We start from the raw sequence: 18,799 nt of genomic DNA, 5'->3' as shown, positions 1-18,799 counted from the left end.
CGGTACGGTAAGAACAGTACGAGTGTTTCTATGTTTTTAAAGCAGTTGTTTAAAGGAGATACATTAGGAGGAAGTTAAAACTGAAGTAAATAGTTAAGAATCGACATCCTACTTGCAGTAGGCTTGTAGAGACAAACAGTTAAGTTAAAAGAACTGTTAACATCAAAAGAACACAACGTTTTACACAATTTAAGCTTCACACTGTTGCGCAGTCTTCATAACGTAAAGTTGCACAGATGTAACCATGTGCTTTGACTTTTAAATGCGGCAATGGTTGATCGCTAATCGCAGAACTATGAAATGGAAGACTCAGTAGCTTAACAGATGTGGAAAAAAAAACTTTAGTTGACTTCATCCAGTCAACTAAATTCATTAATGTTTTAGCTTTTACATGCGAAAAGCTTGCGTAACTGTAGATTTACGCAAGACCCAATAAGAGTGTGTGCAAATGCGCATACAAGACGGAAGTAATCGATAGGAATTTTTATGGAAAGTTTTGGCGACTCAACTGTTGGAACGCGAGCGAGAGTAGAATTAATATCAACCCTATTTTTTTCTGATGTTGGTTTTTCTCTCTTTTCGTTTGTCAACACAGTTAAACTAGGCTACATCTGCAACTTTAAGGTCACATGCCGAACTTAAAGAACAGGACAAACACCTTCATCAGGAGTGATTGAAAGTAGGCTTAATGTTGAAATTATTATGCTCGGATGGACGTGTTTGTTAATAAATTGTTAGTGGTTTATAGCCCAAGTTAAGTATTATGACTTTATAAGATAGGCATCGCATAGGCTATATATTGGAGCTGTTTCTAAACAAACTTATTTATGATATAAATTTTGCAACATTTTCTTCAAAACAAATGTGATTTGTGTTGATCCCAAACCGTCTTGCTACAGTTTCATTTAGAACTAGTCGATCGTTTTGTGCTACTTAATGTGTCACGTGATTCCGCTTGTGAGCACAAATATTTGAGAAAACTTTAAAATCTGACATAGGGTCACGATTGAGATAAACCAAAGACTGCACAGTGTAATATGAGTTTGGAAACTTTTGGTCAGTGCAGTATTTCTTTAAGATCAAAGAACGGGTCACGACAGCAGTGATGGTAATTTATTTCTTCTCAACAAAGTAATTAGGCTACGTAATTGGTCATCTTATGTAACTTATATAATAATTAATAAGCTATCACTATATGATAAGCTTGCTCATTTCAGACACAGTTGTTTATCGTGCTGCTATAAGAATAACACAATACTGATAATTTGAGTTTGCGTGTTAGCAGTAAAAGAGCTTAGGCTTACGCATATCCACTGCGTTTCAAGCTAAAATACTTAGAAAGACAAAGCAAAAACTCTAGTCAAAGTATTTCTTCTACGGAAACGACTATCTACTGCAGTTGTGCAGATTGCGAAGCACCCACAAAGAACACAGCAATGTCCGATAAGAAGAAACAAGTCGATCAGCCAAGGTGATTGAAGACTTTTTGTATTGTTTGCAGTGCATAGTTAATTGCAGTTTGACCAACTCAGTGCCCAAACGGTTATCGCCTTCGGCTCTGGAGCTGGTATTAAAAATGAGCTCTGTCGCTAAAGATTATATTATGGTAACTTAGTTGTATAGCGACAACAAATAAAACCATAAAATTATTATTATTAGGAACACAGTAGTTGGGCCTGTTTGCATTCCAATGAGTTTTCTCGTTGAACGAGAAACCTACCTCTGTGTACAAGGATTATTTCAATTGTTAGAAAATGTAGTCATTAGAAGCGGAGTTTAAACCGCTGAATTTGTCGAACGAAGCGTTTTACGTACTTTGAACCTTTCGAAATTTGTTACGAGATCACGTGTTGTTGTGTTGCGCTAAATGTGCTACGTGTTGAATGCGCGTCATTATTGTGAGGCAGTGCACGTGACTTCGCATTGATTACATCACAGCTGTTTCAAAACTAAAAAATGCAATGACCCAAGCAGATTCGTAATCCAGATATCAAATTAGCTCTTCTCGATATTGATTCAACATTTACGCATGTTAAATTAATGTGAATAAAAAATGTTAATTTCAAGAGCAGTAACATTGTTTTGAATGGCTGATGTCTTTTGGGACTGCAAACGTTTGCAAACAATTAAAAGTAATTAAGGAGGGCTTACCTACAACAATACAACTACACAACTTTATTAAATGCCTGGTGAACAGTTACACTCTGTTTTTATTTTTTAACACTGCAACTGTTGGTAATTAGCGACACCAAATTTGTCAATTTTTAATCACGATGCTACCACCCTTATTTTCACTGCTCTACCAACGAAGGAACAGGATTTGGTCTTTAGAAGCAGGTGTAGCGGTTCCAATTACCAAAAACACTGCTTTGTAGACTAGTCTACTGTATACAATACATTCGCGTTTGAAAAGTAAATTGAAACTGGTGCAATGTAGTCGACAGCTCTGGAGCTTGCTGAAAGTAAAACGGTGTTAATTTTTGTTTGGTTTTAGGCCGGATACTTTCAACAAGGCTTATCAGCTGTGTAAAGAATACCTTTGGGGACCTTGGACACAGATCAATCCTAATGAATTGAAAGTGACTACTTTGGAGTAGGTTTCCTTTTTGGGAATTACGATATTGTTGCAGTGGGTTTCTCGTATTCTAACGTTGTTGTTCGTCGGGCACCAGAACCCATTTTTTGCAGTGAAAACTGAATGTAAATTGACTTTTGAACTTTTGAGAATTTTCCTCAGCATATCCGCAATGGAATAGAAAAAGATTTCAAAGTATATATTTTTATAAGTCATTAACTTTTTTTGCTTGCTCCCATTGTAAAACTAATACCACCGGCGCCGAGTCCCGGGCGGGCGGGCCGCGCCCGCCGGACATTTCAGGAATTAAAAAAAAAATTAATGCAATTTAAGTCCCAAAATTTCTGTAACCATCTGCCACCTTCTGATCCTAGCCTACTTACCTTATTCGCAGGGTTTTGTCGCCATATGATAGCCCCTGCTAGACCTACTAATTAAGCTATTAGTTTTCGTCAATTATTGCCATTGTAACATTCATGCAACGTTAAACAACGTTGATTCGCCGTTAAGCGAGCAAAAGTGTCCGGCCGCGCCGTTTGTCTCCACTCTGCCACTCGTAGCCCAGTGCTATAAATTAAATAAATTGCGCAAACATGCGAGGAACTTCATTTGCGGCAAAAGTCTGACCTCAATTTCCACTGCTTTTACATCGTTTTAACATCGCCAGATGTTTTATCGTTGTAAAAACTGTAGCATTGTTCTTCAAAGGAGTAATTTTCTCTCAAACGACGTTATCAATTAACTCTGCTGCCAAAATGCTCTATTTTGTCATCTCAATCATCACAGTTGCGTCTGTTACGTCACTGATAAGAAATGTGCACACCTGTTGGTTTGGCCGGATGAAACCGTTGGTTGTCATTAGTTGCAATTCAGCTCCTTCGTTATATAACTGTTCTAATTGTAGATTCAATGTAAGCTCGGTTCAATAGCGCAGTTTATCGCTAAATGGCTTCTCGGGAGCTGAATTGCCGTGAAATCGCTTCTGCGTTGCATTACAGCATCTTGTTTCTTATCTGCACGCCCGCTAGGAGCGACTAACCCACCGATGTATTGTGTGTGTGTTATCGTGTTGTATCAACAATAGTAATGTAATTATGGAACTAGTACAGTATTGCAGTTTTTGTCCCGCAACCCGCACATACCAATCACAAAAAATATGCGGAACTGAATTACCAGGACCAGACGTTGTTGCGTACCAATTACATTTATTACTTGTTTCCAAATCGTGTTAGAGGAGACATATACTTAAATGTAAAACTAGGCTAGCCCAACAACCTCGCAAAATCGCCCTTTTGAAAAACACACAAAATAACCTTCATGATGTGACAGCGTGTTCGCCCGCCCAGCTATTTTGAAAACTCGGCGCCTATGACTAATACTGTATATCTAACTACTTCTGAACTCAAAGCATCTGCGGGTATTGATTAGTTTTAACAGTGCGTTTGTTTCTAATTGACTTATTTTTATGCAAATTCAGGGGCGGCCTAACAAATAAAATCTTTGTGTGCGCTTTGCCATCAAGGTACGACAGTGGTGACCCTGACCGCAATTACCCAACCAGAGTGTTGCTGCGAGAGTATGGCTTGATCATTCAAGTAAGTTCATTGAAATATAACCTTCTCTCAAAAGATACTTTCAAGATGGTTGTTCTGAAAGTATCTCGACTCATTTATAAATTATTAACATATGCTTACCGGTTTTACTTGTAATGCAAAAAACAAAAACTATTTATCCTTTCTCAGTAGACAAGTTTTTGTTCTTCCAGGACTTTAAAGCTCAAATTAAAGAAAGCGTTGTGTTTTCAATCTTGGCTGAAAGAGGAATTGGTCCTCAGCTTTATGCTGTCTTCAGTGATGGAAGGCTTGAAGAGTATCTACCTGTGAGTTGCCTTTTTAAAGTAATAATATTTTCACGTTATTTGAAATTGTCTTCTCAGAGGGGAAGATTTTTTTCCCGAGCCATCACAGTCATCGTACATTTGTTGTTTCATAAAGTGCTTTGTGATAAAACATATACTCCCAGTAGCTTATGCCATTTCTGGGGCAACAAAATTATTTTGTAGTCTATTGGCTTCCAATGAAACGTTTTCACATTAACCATAAGCCTGATTTAAAAGCGAAGATTTCGGAACGTATGGTCGCCCATTAAGATACTGAAGGGTACACAGCAAGGCTGTTAAAAATATAGGTAATTGGTGATCATTTCCGTTTTCGGATACCGCCGTCAGTTTGGCAAACAAATTACGGATAAGATGAGCGGCGCTGCTGAATTAAATTTAAAGACAATGCACAGCGCCAACGTTATTTGGTCGTGAGAAGCTCGTCATGTTTGTTCTTTATTGTTTCAGACTGCATTAACTTTTAACACCCCGCTTACGATCGTTAACTTGAAAACGCGATTCATTGAATTGCTATCCATACACGTTCTAACGATATGGTGAGAAATCATCCAATTAACAGGTTGAAATCCTCCAATTTTTGACACTTTTTTGGACTTGTTTTTTAGAATCTACTGTTTTTGCTACATAACCATATTAACTTTTTTGCAAAAACTTTACAGTATTAGGCCTATATGGTGCAAAGTAAAAGCTCTCAAAATTTAAGCTATTTAAAAAAAAACAACTTTGTACGATTTAATTATATTCTTTCGTGTAGGGCAGTCAGTGGTTCTCAATCTTTTTAAGTGCGACCAAAATCAGAGTTTGTTGAATATCTCTCGACAATATGCATCAACCATTTCAGCATCATACTACTTTTTCAACATTTTTTTCTATCCCATTTTGGTACATTTTTATCGTCCCTGCACGATCTATCTTTTTACCCATTACGGTCCATGTCTGGGCCGCGACCCACAGTTTGAGAACGTATTTGTTCAAAACAAACAAAACCATGCTTGTCATTTATATGTCTATCGTATTCCTCATTTTATTCCATCTTGATAAGGTCAAATACAAAGTTAATGCCAGTTCAAGGTCATTTTATTTCATCTTTTCAAAGTAAGTTATATTTGCATAGAGGCGTCGTAGGGAGATGTTTCACACAGTTCGAATATTCATAAAGATTATTTGCTTTGTTGATGGAGACTTTTGAAATGTTTTTGCAAATGATCGACGATGTAACATTTCCACTTCCCAGCAATGAGCCCCGCCCCCAAAGTTGGTATAATGTATGCACTGTATATTAAACACACAGTGCTATAGTGAAATGCTACATGCTACATAATGCTATGATAAATAGAGAAAAAACTACCGTGTGTTCGATTTACTTTGGCCTTTGTAGCATCAGAAGCATATAGGATACTAAAACAGTGCACTCTAATACTTCTGTAGGCAATTAAAATTCTTTGACTTGTCATCAAAATCCGTCATTCTGACATTAATTCAACGTATGTAGACGTTGTATCAATGTGAAAAATGACTGATTTTGTTACCTGGGCAGTCGTTCAGAGCGATATTTTGGTCGACTAATTGTTTTTCTTAGTGTGGAGTTGCGTGTTTTTAGAATTTGCTGATGTTGTTTGTTTTGGCTTATTTTACTAAGTTTCAGCTTTACCTAATGCGCCATTTGGTTTCATACGTCGTTTATCTTTGGTTTAACGTCATACGGCATTTGGTGTCAACTTCGTCATAATACACCGTGACTTGTTGTCGAATTTTATAGTGAATAGTTTTTGTCTAAAGTTTCTATTTTGTATTCACTTCCATTCCATGCTATTTATTTAGCAACATTTATATCAATTATTTAACTACCTACTTAATTTAGCTAGCTTTACATTTATTCTGGTAACATTTGGTAAGCTAACTTCCGTCCTTCTGTACTTACAGTGTCATCCTCTGAACACTGATGACCTAAGTGATCCTGCTACGTCACGATCTGTAGCCGAGAGAGTTGCAGAATACCACAGACTTATAATGCCTGTCAAGAAAGACCCGACGTTCCTTATGGGAAAGTTACTCGAGTACGTTTACATAAAGAAATAAGTGATGAACAGACATTTAATCACTGGACAGTTTATCCCGAAAAGGTCACAAAGAACCACAGGGACCATGTTTGGGGTTAAAAAGTCTATTTACCTTTACATAGACAGGGCTCGTTTTACATGAAGCAAACAAATGAGTTGAGATAAACAACAACAATTATAAAACAAGTATAGATCAACTGTCGCTTTATTAGATGCCACCAGACGAAACACTTTACAAACTTTTGCACATTGTAAACCAGCCAGATAATCACTTTATCTGGTAAAGGTCTGTACCAAATCGGGTGCTGATTTGACTAGATCTCTACCATATCTCGACCAGATAAAGCGATTGTCTGGGAGGCACCATTGTATCAAGGAACTAGATCTACAATACACCATTTTTGTACTTAATTATATATTCATGGCCGTTGAGAGGATAATTGGAAAAAAAGGCTGGAAACCCCAGGTTTAAAGGATAATTGGACCCGATGCCAATAAGAGGTCAGCCCCCCCTCAACAAAACAGTTAAAAACAAGGCATTGTTTCAAAGGAATATAACTTACCAGTAAGTTTTATTCCGTTCAGTTACAAACGCATTATATTACAATAGGATTCTGAAGAATGCGCAGTGTTTTTAATACTTCCCTGATATCGTGTTCAATCCTGGCCCTACTAAAGTTATCCTCCGCGCGTAGTTTAATGCGCTTAAGTCTCTTGTTCACATTACATGGAATGTTGAAACTATCTTAGCATTTTGTTTTGTGCTCAAGGTTTAAAGGTCAAACGTTTGTTGAAGTTATCAGAAATTTCAGTGATGAATAGTTTTATTTGTCGTTCTCACAGCTTAAGCTATTAGCGTTCCACGACTCTTTGCTTAATTTTATTCAGCATCATCATATTAGGAAAGAAAAGTAATATGCGTATCTTCTGTTGCGTCACATTGAAAGCCTTTGGTGCACAGAAATGTGATCAGTCAAAAAAGCTGTTAACGTTTAGACACTTTGTCAAGTGCCCTCTTAAAATCTGAAAAAACATGCAATTATTTCGTGTTTTGCTTTGCTCGCTCAATCAGGTAAAAGCTTTAACATGCTCATAGAGTTAACAAAAAAAAGCATGAGGAGTTTGGAAAAAAGTAATACGGCATGGTTTACGAAAACGAGAGAATAACAAGAGAATCTAACATTTAAAAAGTAGCCTTGTTCGTAAACTATACAGTATTAAATTTGTCCTAACCCTTTATGTTCTTCTTTGTTAAATCTATGACCATGTTAAAGTTTTTACTACTCAATCACTAACCTAATCGGCGACATGCCACACATGTGTTTTTGGCAGTGTATGAAAGGGGGAAATATTTTTGTGCGCGTCAAAAACCGAGAACATACTATCCTACCATATTCAAAAGAAAGCACATTGCTCACTCATCTAATAATACTTTTACAATCAAATTAACCTAGGCTATAATCCAGTGTTTAAAAAGGTATGAGGGGAAATGTACATGTAGCCTACAACCTGCTACACGAACAAAAAAAGCACCTGAAAGGAACTTTCAACAGTTTACTGAAAGACAATGCAACACAATACATGACAATACGAAACTTCGTTAAAAATTAAATTATTAAAATCTCTTTGTATTCATAAAAAATTGATTTGAACTTACTTTTATTTTAAATCAAACCTGGTAACACTAACTTTTACAGAAATTTGTTCATTGTTTTAAAAAATGTGGTTAAAAAGGCCACAAATTGTGCGTCTTAAACCAAAAGACAATGTAGGCTATTGGGCAATAAAATACGCTAAAAAACGACCAAAATAGTCTTTGGGAGGAGGTGATCAAGCAAAACCCATGGGCAAGGTCGCAAGCAAGGCGAGTCACCAGATTCTCTATTCAACTATTTGTGTTTTTAAACCACTATTGTTTTAAGTAATTTTGGTTTCTTTGCAACGCTCGTGCTCCATTTGCTTCTAGATCCGCTCGTGTCTCTTTTGACTGTTCCTGTACAGTACACTAGTACAGTACAGTATATTCTTTATCATTGCAACAGACATACTTCTATAAAAAATTGCCAAGTTAATGGAAGTGCCAGAATTTGAGATATCTCTTTTAGAAATAATCGATCTCAAGCGTCGAAAACAGTGACATACCAACGTTAAAACGAGATTATTTCACAAAACAAGGTAGTTCGTAAAGATCATTGATCATATCCTGTTCTACTCCTGTGTCTTCAAATTGTTCACTTATGTGTTTAGGTATTTGGAAAAAGCAAAAACATCTTCCTTCCAAGACCCGCTCAAACAATCCTTGCTGGAGACAATTACAAAACGCAATCTGAGCGCAGAAGTCGATTATTTGCGGTAATAATTAATTATAATCATGTTTTAAGAATAATGCAAGGCTGTGTGTGTATGCTTGTCAAAGTGAAACAGCATCAACCTTGAACTTAGCCTGAAATAAGATTGCTTCTTGTTTCAACAAGCAGGCCTACAAGAATATCAAGGGTGAAAATTAACACCTTTGAATGACAAGAATTTAAGTGAGTCATTGAATTTCCTGGTGAGCAATTATACTGAAATGCTTTTCTCCAAATGCACCAAACGTGAGAGGGTGTCAAACTAGGGTTCTCTGCGTCACTTTTTCAGCTTGTTCCAGTGAACATTCATTGAAGCAATTGAATCACTCCTGACCAGAACAAACATCCGTCTATTTTACAACAACTCGAAGATTGCAGGTTTGAATCTATAAGGAAGACAGGTTTACCTAGCAGGATCACGACAGGTTGCATACAAAGTTATGTAAACAAAAAGTTGCAAGACTGAATCTGCTATTCAAGACAGCAAATCAACCGTTTTTACATTGATTCAACGTCTGCAGTTTTGCTTTCCAAACCATAACACAATGAGTCTAACTGTCTATATAATATTAACCTATTAGCCAGCTATGCTGTGTATAGTGTTGAATAGCATCTGATAGTAGTTGAAGAGTCCAGGTGCATCAAACTACCAAAACCACCTTTTAAAATTAAGTTTGAGATTGATCGTATTGTGGCTAGACCCTGTTAGTATAAAGCCTTATTTTGAGTGATACTGATCGTTTTGCCGCAAAAAAAGGCTGCTACATAAAACTTTCGATGTTAACAAAACGGGAGATGGTAAAATTTAAAAATTAGAAATAATGGAGTTTGATCGTTATGCGCCTGGACTCTTCAGTTATGTGGTGGTGGGTGCGTTATTGAATATATGAAGGTATTTTTATCTTCAAACAAAGAAAACCTTTTTAGAAGCTTAATTCGGGTAGTTTCGCATATTTCGCCCCGATAGCTCAATAGTCCGCCCCGATAGCTCAATTGGTTAGCGCGTCACTTCGGGAACGAAGAAGCTTCAAGATCAAGCGGCGCTGGTTCGACTCTCGGGGTGTGCGCTTGAGCAACGCACGTTAAGGACTGCTCTCCATTCAGCGGCATCTAATGGATGGAATAGTTCCCCGGCAACAAGACTTCAACAATCGGAAACTCCACTCTGTCAATCTCGGTGACCGGGCCTGCGTCAGTGATTCAAGGCCTCTACAAGTATGCGAAACTGCCAGGATTTAACTCTGCTAGAAGCTTTCCCAGTCCGAGGATAAAGATTCAATCAAGCAATCAATCAATTTCTGGACTAGAGGTTTTAAAGAATCATTGCGGAAGGCCCGGTCACCCAGATTAATACAACGAAGCTTCCGCTTGTTGAAGTATTGTTGTCTATGAAGTATTCTATTAACTAAGTACCGCTGAAAGGAGAGCAGTCCTTGAAGTGGAAATTCGAGTTAAACCACAAATTGATGTTATCTCGTGGTTGCAGAGCGCGGTGTTTATTGACAGAAACATCGTAGCAAGAATCTATTTCTTTGCTTATTTCTCTAACTCCCAAATTTGACGAAAATATAATCACGTACATTTTTGCAGAAACATGATATCGCGAATGAACCCGGTCGTAGTGTTTTGTCACAATGATGTCCAAGAGGGTGAGTATTACTCATAGTAGGCTATCCGGTAGGTGATGTTTCTTCTATCTTTGTTGTCGTTTCGCCAGAAAAAATAAAATGATGAAGCTAAATTCTCAAGAGCCTCAGGCAATTCTTTAAATTGTTTCATCAACTTTCATGAAACATCAACCTACATACTACAATAATTGTACACGAAAAAGCACTTTACTTTTCATTATCTAGAAAAATGCAAATCTTTTTGAGTTTGAATAAGTAGGCTAGTTACATTTGGCCTAGTTACAAGCTTTTGTCTAATTTGTTGATTTAAACTATGGATGGTGACTACCAAAATCATTGCTACGGCTGCTTCAATGAATTGCTATTCACTTGTTCAGTTTAAATTAGGCCCACTTACTAACTGTATTAGGCTAGCCTACTACAATTTTATAGAACTAATCAATCAGCTTGTGTGGGTCTTCATCACAGGTTTATTCAGGATACAAAACTAACCACCCTTGTTTTTTCTTTACATAGGAAACTTGCTATGCTCAGATGATAACGATCGTGCAAACCCTCTCCATATGATTGACTTCGAATACAGTAGTTATAACTATAGGTGAGGACTAATCTGAATCCATTTACTTGATTGCGGCTCAAAGCCTACTTTGAGATATTGGAACACTCTCGTTATAACTTTGCATTGAACTTAGTGTAGAAGGAGCAATCTGTCTGGCCGTCAGCACAAGGCTGAGAAGGCTATACTCATTAGAACAGCGAGCTATTGTGATTCGCTAACCGTAACAATGTAGCTTCCATGAGCTTGTTAACTGGGGTATTACATCAGCTTTGTGGCCGAGCGGTCAAAAACGTCTGCCCGTCTTTTAAAAGGGCATAGGTTCGACACCACTCCAAAGCAATGGCATGCTAAAATCATCATCATCAGCTGACTCGATGACAATATGTTTGTTCACTGCTTCCAAACGCCTATTGTGATTTTCAGTGTTCGGTATGTTGTTGCAATGGGCACAAAATAAACATGCTTAGGAGATTATTGGTAGTTGCCCAACCTTCTAACTTTGGTGCAGAGTAGGCTATTAGTTTTAGTCGGAATCTGCAGTTTGTGAATAGTTATCACTATAGCCGTTGCCGCTAACCTAGTGTTACATCAGTTTTGATGTTGCAGAGGCTTTGATATTGCAAATCATTTCTGTGAGTGGACGTACAACTACAGTAATCCACAGTGGCCTTTCTACTTGAGCAAACCGGAAAACTTTCCAAATGAACATCAGCAAGTGAGTGCTCTCTGTTCAGTTCAAAGACGTGTATGTCTCAGTATGAAGATTGCTTTGTAACACTGGTAGAAACTAACATATTTTGAAACATCATTTTCATAAAAATTATCATTTGTTCTGTGATGCTATTATATCCAAACAAAAAACAGTTCCGTTTTGTCATAAATTGAAAACGATTTACCAGTTGTCCATACTTGTATCAATCGCGTTTATTTTGGTATAGCTCCACGTTTATTTTGGTACAGCTCAACGTTTATTTTGAGGAAAACAGCAGAAAGCAATAGCAAACAACATAGTTTCATACGCACGACAATAATATCGTGTTCAGACGTTTATTCAACGTAAAAAAAGCCAATGTGCTAGATAAAAAGTTAATACAGGAACTGAAATCTTTAGTGATGAAACGTGCTTTTTTTCTACTGTTTCAAATGCAAAACTTCTTAGTGGTGTTGCAAGAACACGAAAAATTGGCTATACAACAGTAATTATTTATTCACCGTTAGCGATTTGACTGCGCTGTTGCAGCCTATTAATTAGTGACCTATCAATCACTTTATATTGCAGTATTGGTGATGTAATAAATCGGTAAAATATTTTCAGCGCAACTTTGTCGATGCTTATTTGGATTCAATGTGCAAAGCTGTTCCCTCTCGCAAAAATGACCCCAGGTGGTCGGCAGAGTTCGTGCTGGGCGAAGTCGACAGGTAAGGAATCATTTTGTCACTACTTGTGTAAAGATTTGTTACAGTATTTCAACATTTTGAAATCGTGATTGCATTGCCATGTCGATGCGACTCGATTTTGAAATGTTTCAGTACTCGTTAGAATTCAGGTGAGTACAATTTTGTGCTGATTTGTTTAAATTTAAAAAAATCACTTAGCCTGTTAATTTCTAGCTATTTCTTTGAGCTTTGAAGCATTGCTTTGTGCTGTATTGCAATATTTGTACTGCATGATCGTGCGCTTAAAGTAATTTCTTTTATATAATTTGAGCTTATTTTAGCCGAATTAAAGAGACTTCGCTTGTACGTTTAAAGATATGTCAGTCGAATAAAAAAAGCGTAAAAAGTTTGCTCCCAAAAAAAGTAAATGTCTTGCTTCTTGTGAATTTAATTGAAAAAACAAAACTGATGAATTTAGCTACATGTCAATTGTATTTCAATAATAATAGCATCAAATGCTGTCTGGTGTAGAATACATATGCAGTTTATGCAGTGGCGGCTCTGAGCGAGTTTTAGTTTAACATTCAATAAACTTTTTTAACGTTTTCCCAGCCAGTAAAACGGTTCTTTTTTACGCTAATTTAAGGTATGTACTTGTTGATGAACTAATTTGATGGTATGGTTTAGTTCTAGTGGAGTTTAACTTTCACTCGATGAACCAATGGCAGTAGATACCGCTTTTACTCGTTTACTTTTTCATTTTATTATTTTTTTATACCTGACAGTTTTTATAATAATCCGATCTCTTTACACATAACCAGTGCGCCTCTACGCTTATAACAAGATCTTGAAACCGAATCGATTTATCTTGTAATTCTGATTACTGTTTTAGGGTAGGCTGCAGTTTTGCAGTCCATAAGACGAGCCGCCCCTGTACGTGTGTAATTGTGTATACTTGTGCATACATGTGTGAAGTGCAAAAGTATGGATAAGAATCATTTCTACATTATATGGTACGGCGCACGATTATCCGACTGTTTGTGTGTGTATGTGTGTGTATGTGTGTGTATGTGTGTGTATGTGTGTGTATGTGTGTGTATGTGTGTGTATGTGTGTGTATGTGTGTGTATGTGTGTGTATGTGTGTGTATGTGTGTGTGTGTGTGTGTGTGTGTGTGTGTGTGTGTGTGTGTTATTAAAAACGTGTGTGTAGTTTATATTGAGTAGTGTTAAGCAGTAGGGGTTTCAAGTCTATTTCACCCGGTTGCCCATACGGGCATCGGCTATGAAATTTATTCATAGGTGAAAGAAGAGCTGGCGTCCTCTCACCAGTCGAGTGTCAATCCTTGCATCCTGGAAGACATCGGACCCATTTTAAGTCCTGTTACTCTTCGTAGCTTGCTGCATTTTTGTTCGTCGTTGTTTTCACTACTTTTAGTGATGTTTTGTACATTCTTTACATTTAATTAAGTAGCAATGTTGAAGGCTTCTTGCTACACGGGTGTGCCGATTATCGTAATTTGTTTTCATAAATACAGGTTGTTAGTAAGACGTTGACCATTTTATTTATCGAAATAAATATCACTATCTCACATTGATTTAGGCCTGAATGGTAATATGAGACTTGCAGCGAAACAAAAATATTTTGTTGCAACTTTTCCGGTCGTGATTGCCGGCTTAATACTTTTACACACTGTTACTGAGAGTGTAGCTATATATTCTTCTACTGTATTATTATAACTTGTTTTTGATGTTAATTTCTGCTAATACTGTATTCCAACCATCTTTTTCTTTTGGTTCTTATGCAGTTTTTCTATATTCCTTTAAGCTTTTCCTATTTCTTATCACCACCAGTTGTGGAAAATACTGTAATCTCAGTCCTCAGTCATTGTTTTCACTTCCATCACACCAGTGTTTCCCTAAGCTTTCCCGTATGCTTCTCACATTCACCATCTTTCCAACCACTTCGTTTTTGATCATACTCAACTCTGCAGACTGTAGAGCAACGCTACTTCGATCATCGTTGTATGTAGTTTTATTTTCATCCAACTTGGTTTCCATACCTTCGTATTACACAGGGACCGGTCAACTTTCTTCAACAGTTTCAACCTGCTGTTACGCTTCATCAAACTTCTACAACCACATATCAGTCATCCTGTAGTGTTGAACCCAAGTACTTAAAAGTGGCTACTGTACTTGGATAACGACACCGCTCCATGTTTCTCGTGACATATGCTTGGCATCTCTCCTGCCTACAAAAATTTGTTTTGTTTCTACTATAATAGTCTTCATTCTCTTGTTTTGTAAGGCATGTGTTCACACGTCTAGCCTTCCGCCATTTCACTTGTACGTAGCACAACACCAACATTATTTCCAAAGTCTCTTTTTATTACGTAAATCAAGCTGTTTTTATTGAAGTGTAGTAATCATACTCTTATAAATTTTTGTGTTCTGCTGTTTTACTCACTGACACAAACGGTTAACACGTTTCTCTTTATCAGGCCTATCTTTGGTGCCAGGTTTGCACGGGTATATCACGCTTTTTAAGCTGTTAATTCTACTTCTGTTGTACGTACATAAAGGTTTAACTATCAACAGTTTGTAATTCACAATACTTAAATGCATGAACACTCTACCCTGAAGGTCAATACAGGCATGACACTCGATCAGCTGCCGTTTTGACTCAAAGTGTATTTTCATTGCTTAGTTTTTTTGCTTTTTCTCTTTGATCCAATGTCAGCATTTGTCCAATTGTGTCTGTTTAATTGCTAGCGCCACCATGCGAATCGGCACACCCATTTTAGCAATTTTGTTATCATGGTACATTGGTCACATTGACACAATTCTACAGTAGTTGATTTTCCACAAGTGATGAAAAATTGCATTGTTTTATTTTTTAATAATAAAAAACAAACGTAGTTTGTTTACTTATACACAAATACTCCATAATTAATTTGTATTTTTAGAGCTGTGTATGTAAAACGATACATAACTCCGGTTTTCATTGTGTTATGTTGCCAAATTTCATTTCGCACGTTTAGCTGGTCCATGTTTTGTTATGTAGTGTTCTAGTGGGTTCGATTATCACTTAATCTTTTGTCCGAAAGTTCAACATGAATTTTTGTCTTACAGACTAGTCCTCTTTTCGCATCTATTTTGGGCGCTATGGTCCATCGAACAGGCTCAAATCTCTGAGATTAACTTTGGATATTTGGTGAGTTCATGCTTGTTTTTTTGCAGTTTCCTTTAACTGTTGGAAGGTACTCAACTGATGATTCTAAATAGGAGACTAATTTTTATTGCCAGAATTTTGGGTAGGGTACCTTGAAGACCTTGGGTAGGGTACCTTGCGGTGGGATGGCGCAACGGATAAGGCGTTGGCTTTCCAATTATGCAAACCTGGTTCGATTCCCGGCTTCAGCTGGTTGTTGAAAACACCGCGCACCTGTACCCAGGGTGTAATAAATTGGGTGAGCGTAGTTGCTGAAGTAAAGGCGGCCGAGAGAAAGGAATTGGCCACCCTACTCTCCTAAGTGCCGAAGGTTTAGTACAATGGGAACCTTACCTTCTCATACCCGACACTTGAATCAAGTATTGGACCCCCTTTACCTTTACCTACCTTGAAGAAAAGTCCTAGTTCTATAGTGTTTCCGCCAACTATAATTTTGATACCAATTTGTTTTCTAAGCAACATTATTAACCATGCAGTAGTAACAAGCTATAAAAAGGGAGGCTCAAAGTATAACTGACCCCCACTCCCGTCAATGTTTTGCATGAAACCACCAAAATTTAAGCATACCTATGGCAATGCTTGTTCAGTAACCTTATTTGGACTGTTTTGGCCTGTCTTAACCAATTGAGCTATCGGAGCGGACAAGTTTGGAAGTTGAACTGATTCTTGTCAGCATCACTTATGGCATGTTCGGTTGTTAGATTTCTTTCGAAGTTCTCACCCACTTCGCACTCAGGGGTCGCAAAAAGGTTTCGTATTTGTTTTGAAGCTTTATTTGCTAACTTCTTCGCAAAATTGAAGGTTTTTTATATCTTCAATTGCAGGAATATGGCCAAGCAAGGTTGGACGGATACTTCGAACACAAAAAGCGCTTCCGATGAGCAGCAGTTATCATGCGATTTAACGACAACGATATTTTGCAATGTCCTGATCTGTGCAATTGAAAGCTCTCTCCATGAACATCCATTGTTCTTAACTCTTTGCACTATTCAGGTCTTCCTTATCCCGACCTCTTTCCTCAATCAGCGTGAAAGAACATTTTGTATGGAATCAATGACGAAGATGTTGCTTTTAGAGTTTATTGTAAACTTAGAGTGGAATAAAATACACTTACCTTATCTTAGGAAAAAAAACGGTCCTTCTCCAACAGCAACAATTCGATATTTTTTCATTACATTTCTCAAGTGAACATCTAGCGTTCCAACTAAGACAATTTTTTCCAACCTTGGGTTTACGGGATCCATTTTCTGTTTAACTGTGCAACTGAAAAATATTCACTTATCTTGGTGGTCATTTGCGTAGTGGAACATATAGCTGCATTCACTTCATGACTAGAAACTTGGCCTTATGATGGTGAGGGAAGGTCTTGTCGAGACCGGTTGATAATATTTCAAGTTGCAACATCAAATGAGGCAGTGAAACCTCTTCGAGTTCCATGAAAGTTCTATGCTGCTGCTGAACTGATACGACTGCAGAAAAGGTGTTTTAAATGCATGTGTTCTTTTTATTTTTACAATGGTAATAAAAACGAGAATTTCTTCATCAGAAGCGTACCTTGCGTTCCTATACAAGTCATTCCTTAACAAAAAGTACCTTTTTATGTTTTTGGTGTCATTTAATGATATTTTTTTTAAACATTGCTTGTTGCTTCGCTGTCTGCAATATCGGAAAAACCTTGAACATCACACAACTCAGGCGAAAGAGAAACTGAAAAAAGAAAACTAATCGGGAAAAAATGATGGTTTGCGAAAATGAGAGAACTTGTATACCTGGGACTAGTATATAAGTCCCCCCCCACCCCCCTTGGTAACTCATGACAAAGACAGGACTCAATGGACATGGCTCTTCCACCTTAGTTGTGTGATGTTCTAGGCGTTACCTGCAATATCAGCTCCCTTGAAACAAACTTTCCTAGATTGCGATTCATGTTGTGTCCCAGACAGCAAAAATGACGTTGAATCAATTTAAAAATAACGGATTTTGCTGTCTGGTTCTTTACTTCCTTGGTGTAATGAAACACAAGTTTCAACCTAGCAAACGATCCTTTTCACGTTGATGCAGCATCAGCAAACGTTGAATCAATGTAAAAAGGCTATATTTTCTGATTGGGAGTGCTGGACGTGATTTAAAATAACCCTGGGGTTTGGTAAATTCTTGTACTGTATTTGAATGTCACACCATGGCGATTTAAACTAATCATTTTTTTAGCGAAAATTCTGCTTATGCAGTTAATAGTAGTTGTGTGTATCAAGTATTGTAGGCTATGTTTCTTTAGTTTTAGAGATGCAAAATCATGACACAGACTGCAAAGGTTACTCTGATAATAATGATTCAATTTCCTCACTTCTGGAACAAAGAAGCTTCAAGATCAAGCGGCGCTAGTTCGACTCTCGGGGTGTGCACGCACGTTAAGGACTGCTCTCCATTCAGCGGCATCTAATGGATGGAATAGTTCCACGGCAACAAGACATCAGCAATCGGAAACTTCACTATGTCAATCTCGGTGACCGGGCCTGCGTCAGTGATTCAAAGCCTCTACAAGTTTGCGAAACTGCCAGGATTAAGCTCTGCAAAAAGCTTTCTCAGTCCGAGGATAAAGATTCAATCAATCAATTGTTCTGTAGAACTGTAGCATTTTTTTAAGAAAAGAATGAAAGAATCCATAAAGAATAACAACTACAATAGGCCAGTAGTGGAATTTGGTCGTTTTGCGTAAATAGCTTCCTAAAAATAAAAAGTTCTCAGAACCGGTTCTTGACCAACGTTTTTGAGTGGACCTAATAATCACCGTATGAAGGGTTGCCAGGTGCAGCTAATTTTAGTCAAAGCAAACCAGTTCTTAACTAGATTAAATCCCAACACTGTGCAGGCTATATTTCATTACCGAGTCGTCACATTACGGCTATTGATTCCACTGCATTTGGTGTCAATGATGTTAAATTGAAAAAAGTATTGCATCACTTGAGCAGTGAAGTTTTGCTGCTTGAAAATGATTTTGTTCCTTTGCTGAAAGATAACTTTCAATTTTGTCATCCTTGTTATACGTGCAACCGTTTTGTCCTTGTTATGTGGGTTTCCCTGACGATTCCAGAGCAGGCTATCTGCCTCCCTTGGGGCTTCG

At 37.5% G+C, this 18,799-nt stretch overlaps 1 protein-coding gene across 2 annotated transcripts; it reads left to right on the top strand.

Moving 5' to 3' along the window:
* The first annotated feature begins 1,224 nt into the window (after positions 1 to 1,224).
* LOC145765116 (choline/ethanolamine kinase-like) lies at positions 1,225 to 17,220 on the top strand. 2 transcript variants are annotated; one of them, XM_082576868.1, is made up of 12 exons: positions 1,225 to 1,471; positions 2,495 to 2,593; positions 4,053 to 4,170; positions 4,341 to 4,454; positions 6,399 to 6,532; positions 8,783 to 8,887; positions 10,474 to 10,532; positions 11,028 to 11,109; positions 11,677 to 11,785; positions 12,386 to 12,489; positions 15,579 to 15,660; positions 16,503 to 17,220. In XM_082576868.1, the coding sequence occupies exons 1-12, from the start codon at positions 1,437 to 1,439 to the stop codon at positions 16,557 to 16,559; spliced, it is 1,098 nt and encodes a 365-aa protein (XP_082432994.1). In that variant the 5' UTR covers positions 1,225 to 1,436; the 3' UTR covers positions 16,560 to 17,220. The 2 variants fall into 2 exon arrangements, with proteins under 2 accessions (XP_082432994.1, XP_082432995.1); XM_082576869.1 differs by lacking the exons at positions 15,579 to 15,660; positions 16,503 to 17,220 and adding an exon at positions 13,749 to 13,765.
* Positions 17,221 to 18,799: the final 1,579 nt, after the last annotated feature.

Source organism: Aplidium turbinatum, chromosome 2 (assembly GCF_918807975.1).
Source record: "Aplidium turbinatum chromosome 2, kaAplTurb1.1, whole genome shotgun sequence".
NCBI classification, from domain to species: domain Eukaryota; kingdom Metazoa; phylum Chordata; class Ascidiacea; order Aplousobranchia; family Polyclinidae; genus Aplidium; species Aplidium turbinatum.
This window is presented reverse-complemented; position numbering and strand designations above follow the sequence as displayed.

Bases quoted from the DNA above. Each gene is read 5' to 3' on its own strand.
- LOC145765116 (XM_082576868.1), top strand. From the start codon at position 1,437: ATGTCCGATAAGAAGAAACAAGTCGATCAGCCAAG. The intron at 4,455-6,398 runs GTGAGTTGCCTT...CTGTACTTACAG, and splicing joins GGCTTGAAGAGTATCTACCT to TGTCATCCTCTGAACACTGA. The intron at 11,110-11,676 runs GTGAGGACTAAT...TTGATGTTGCAG, and splicing joins TACAGTAGTTATAACTATAG to AGGCTTTGATATTGCAAATC.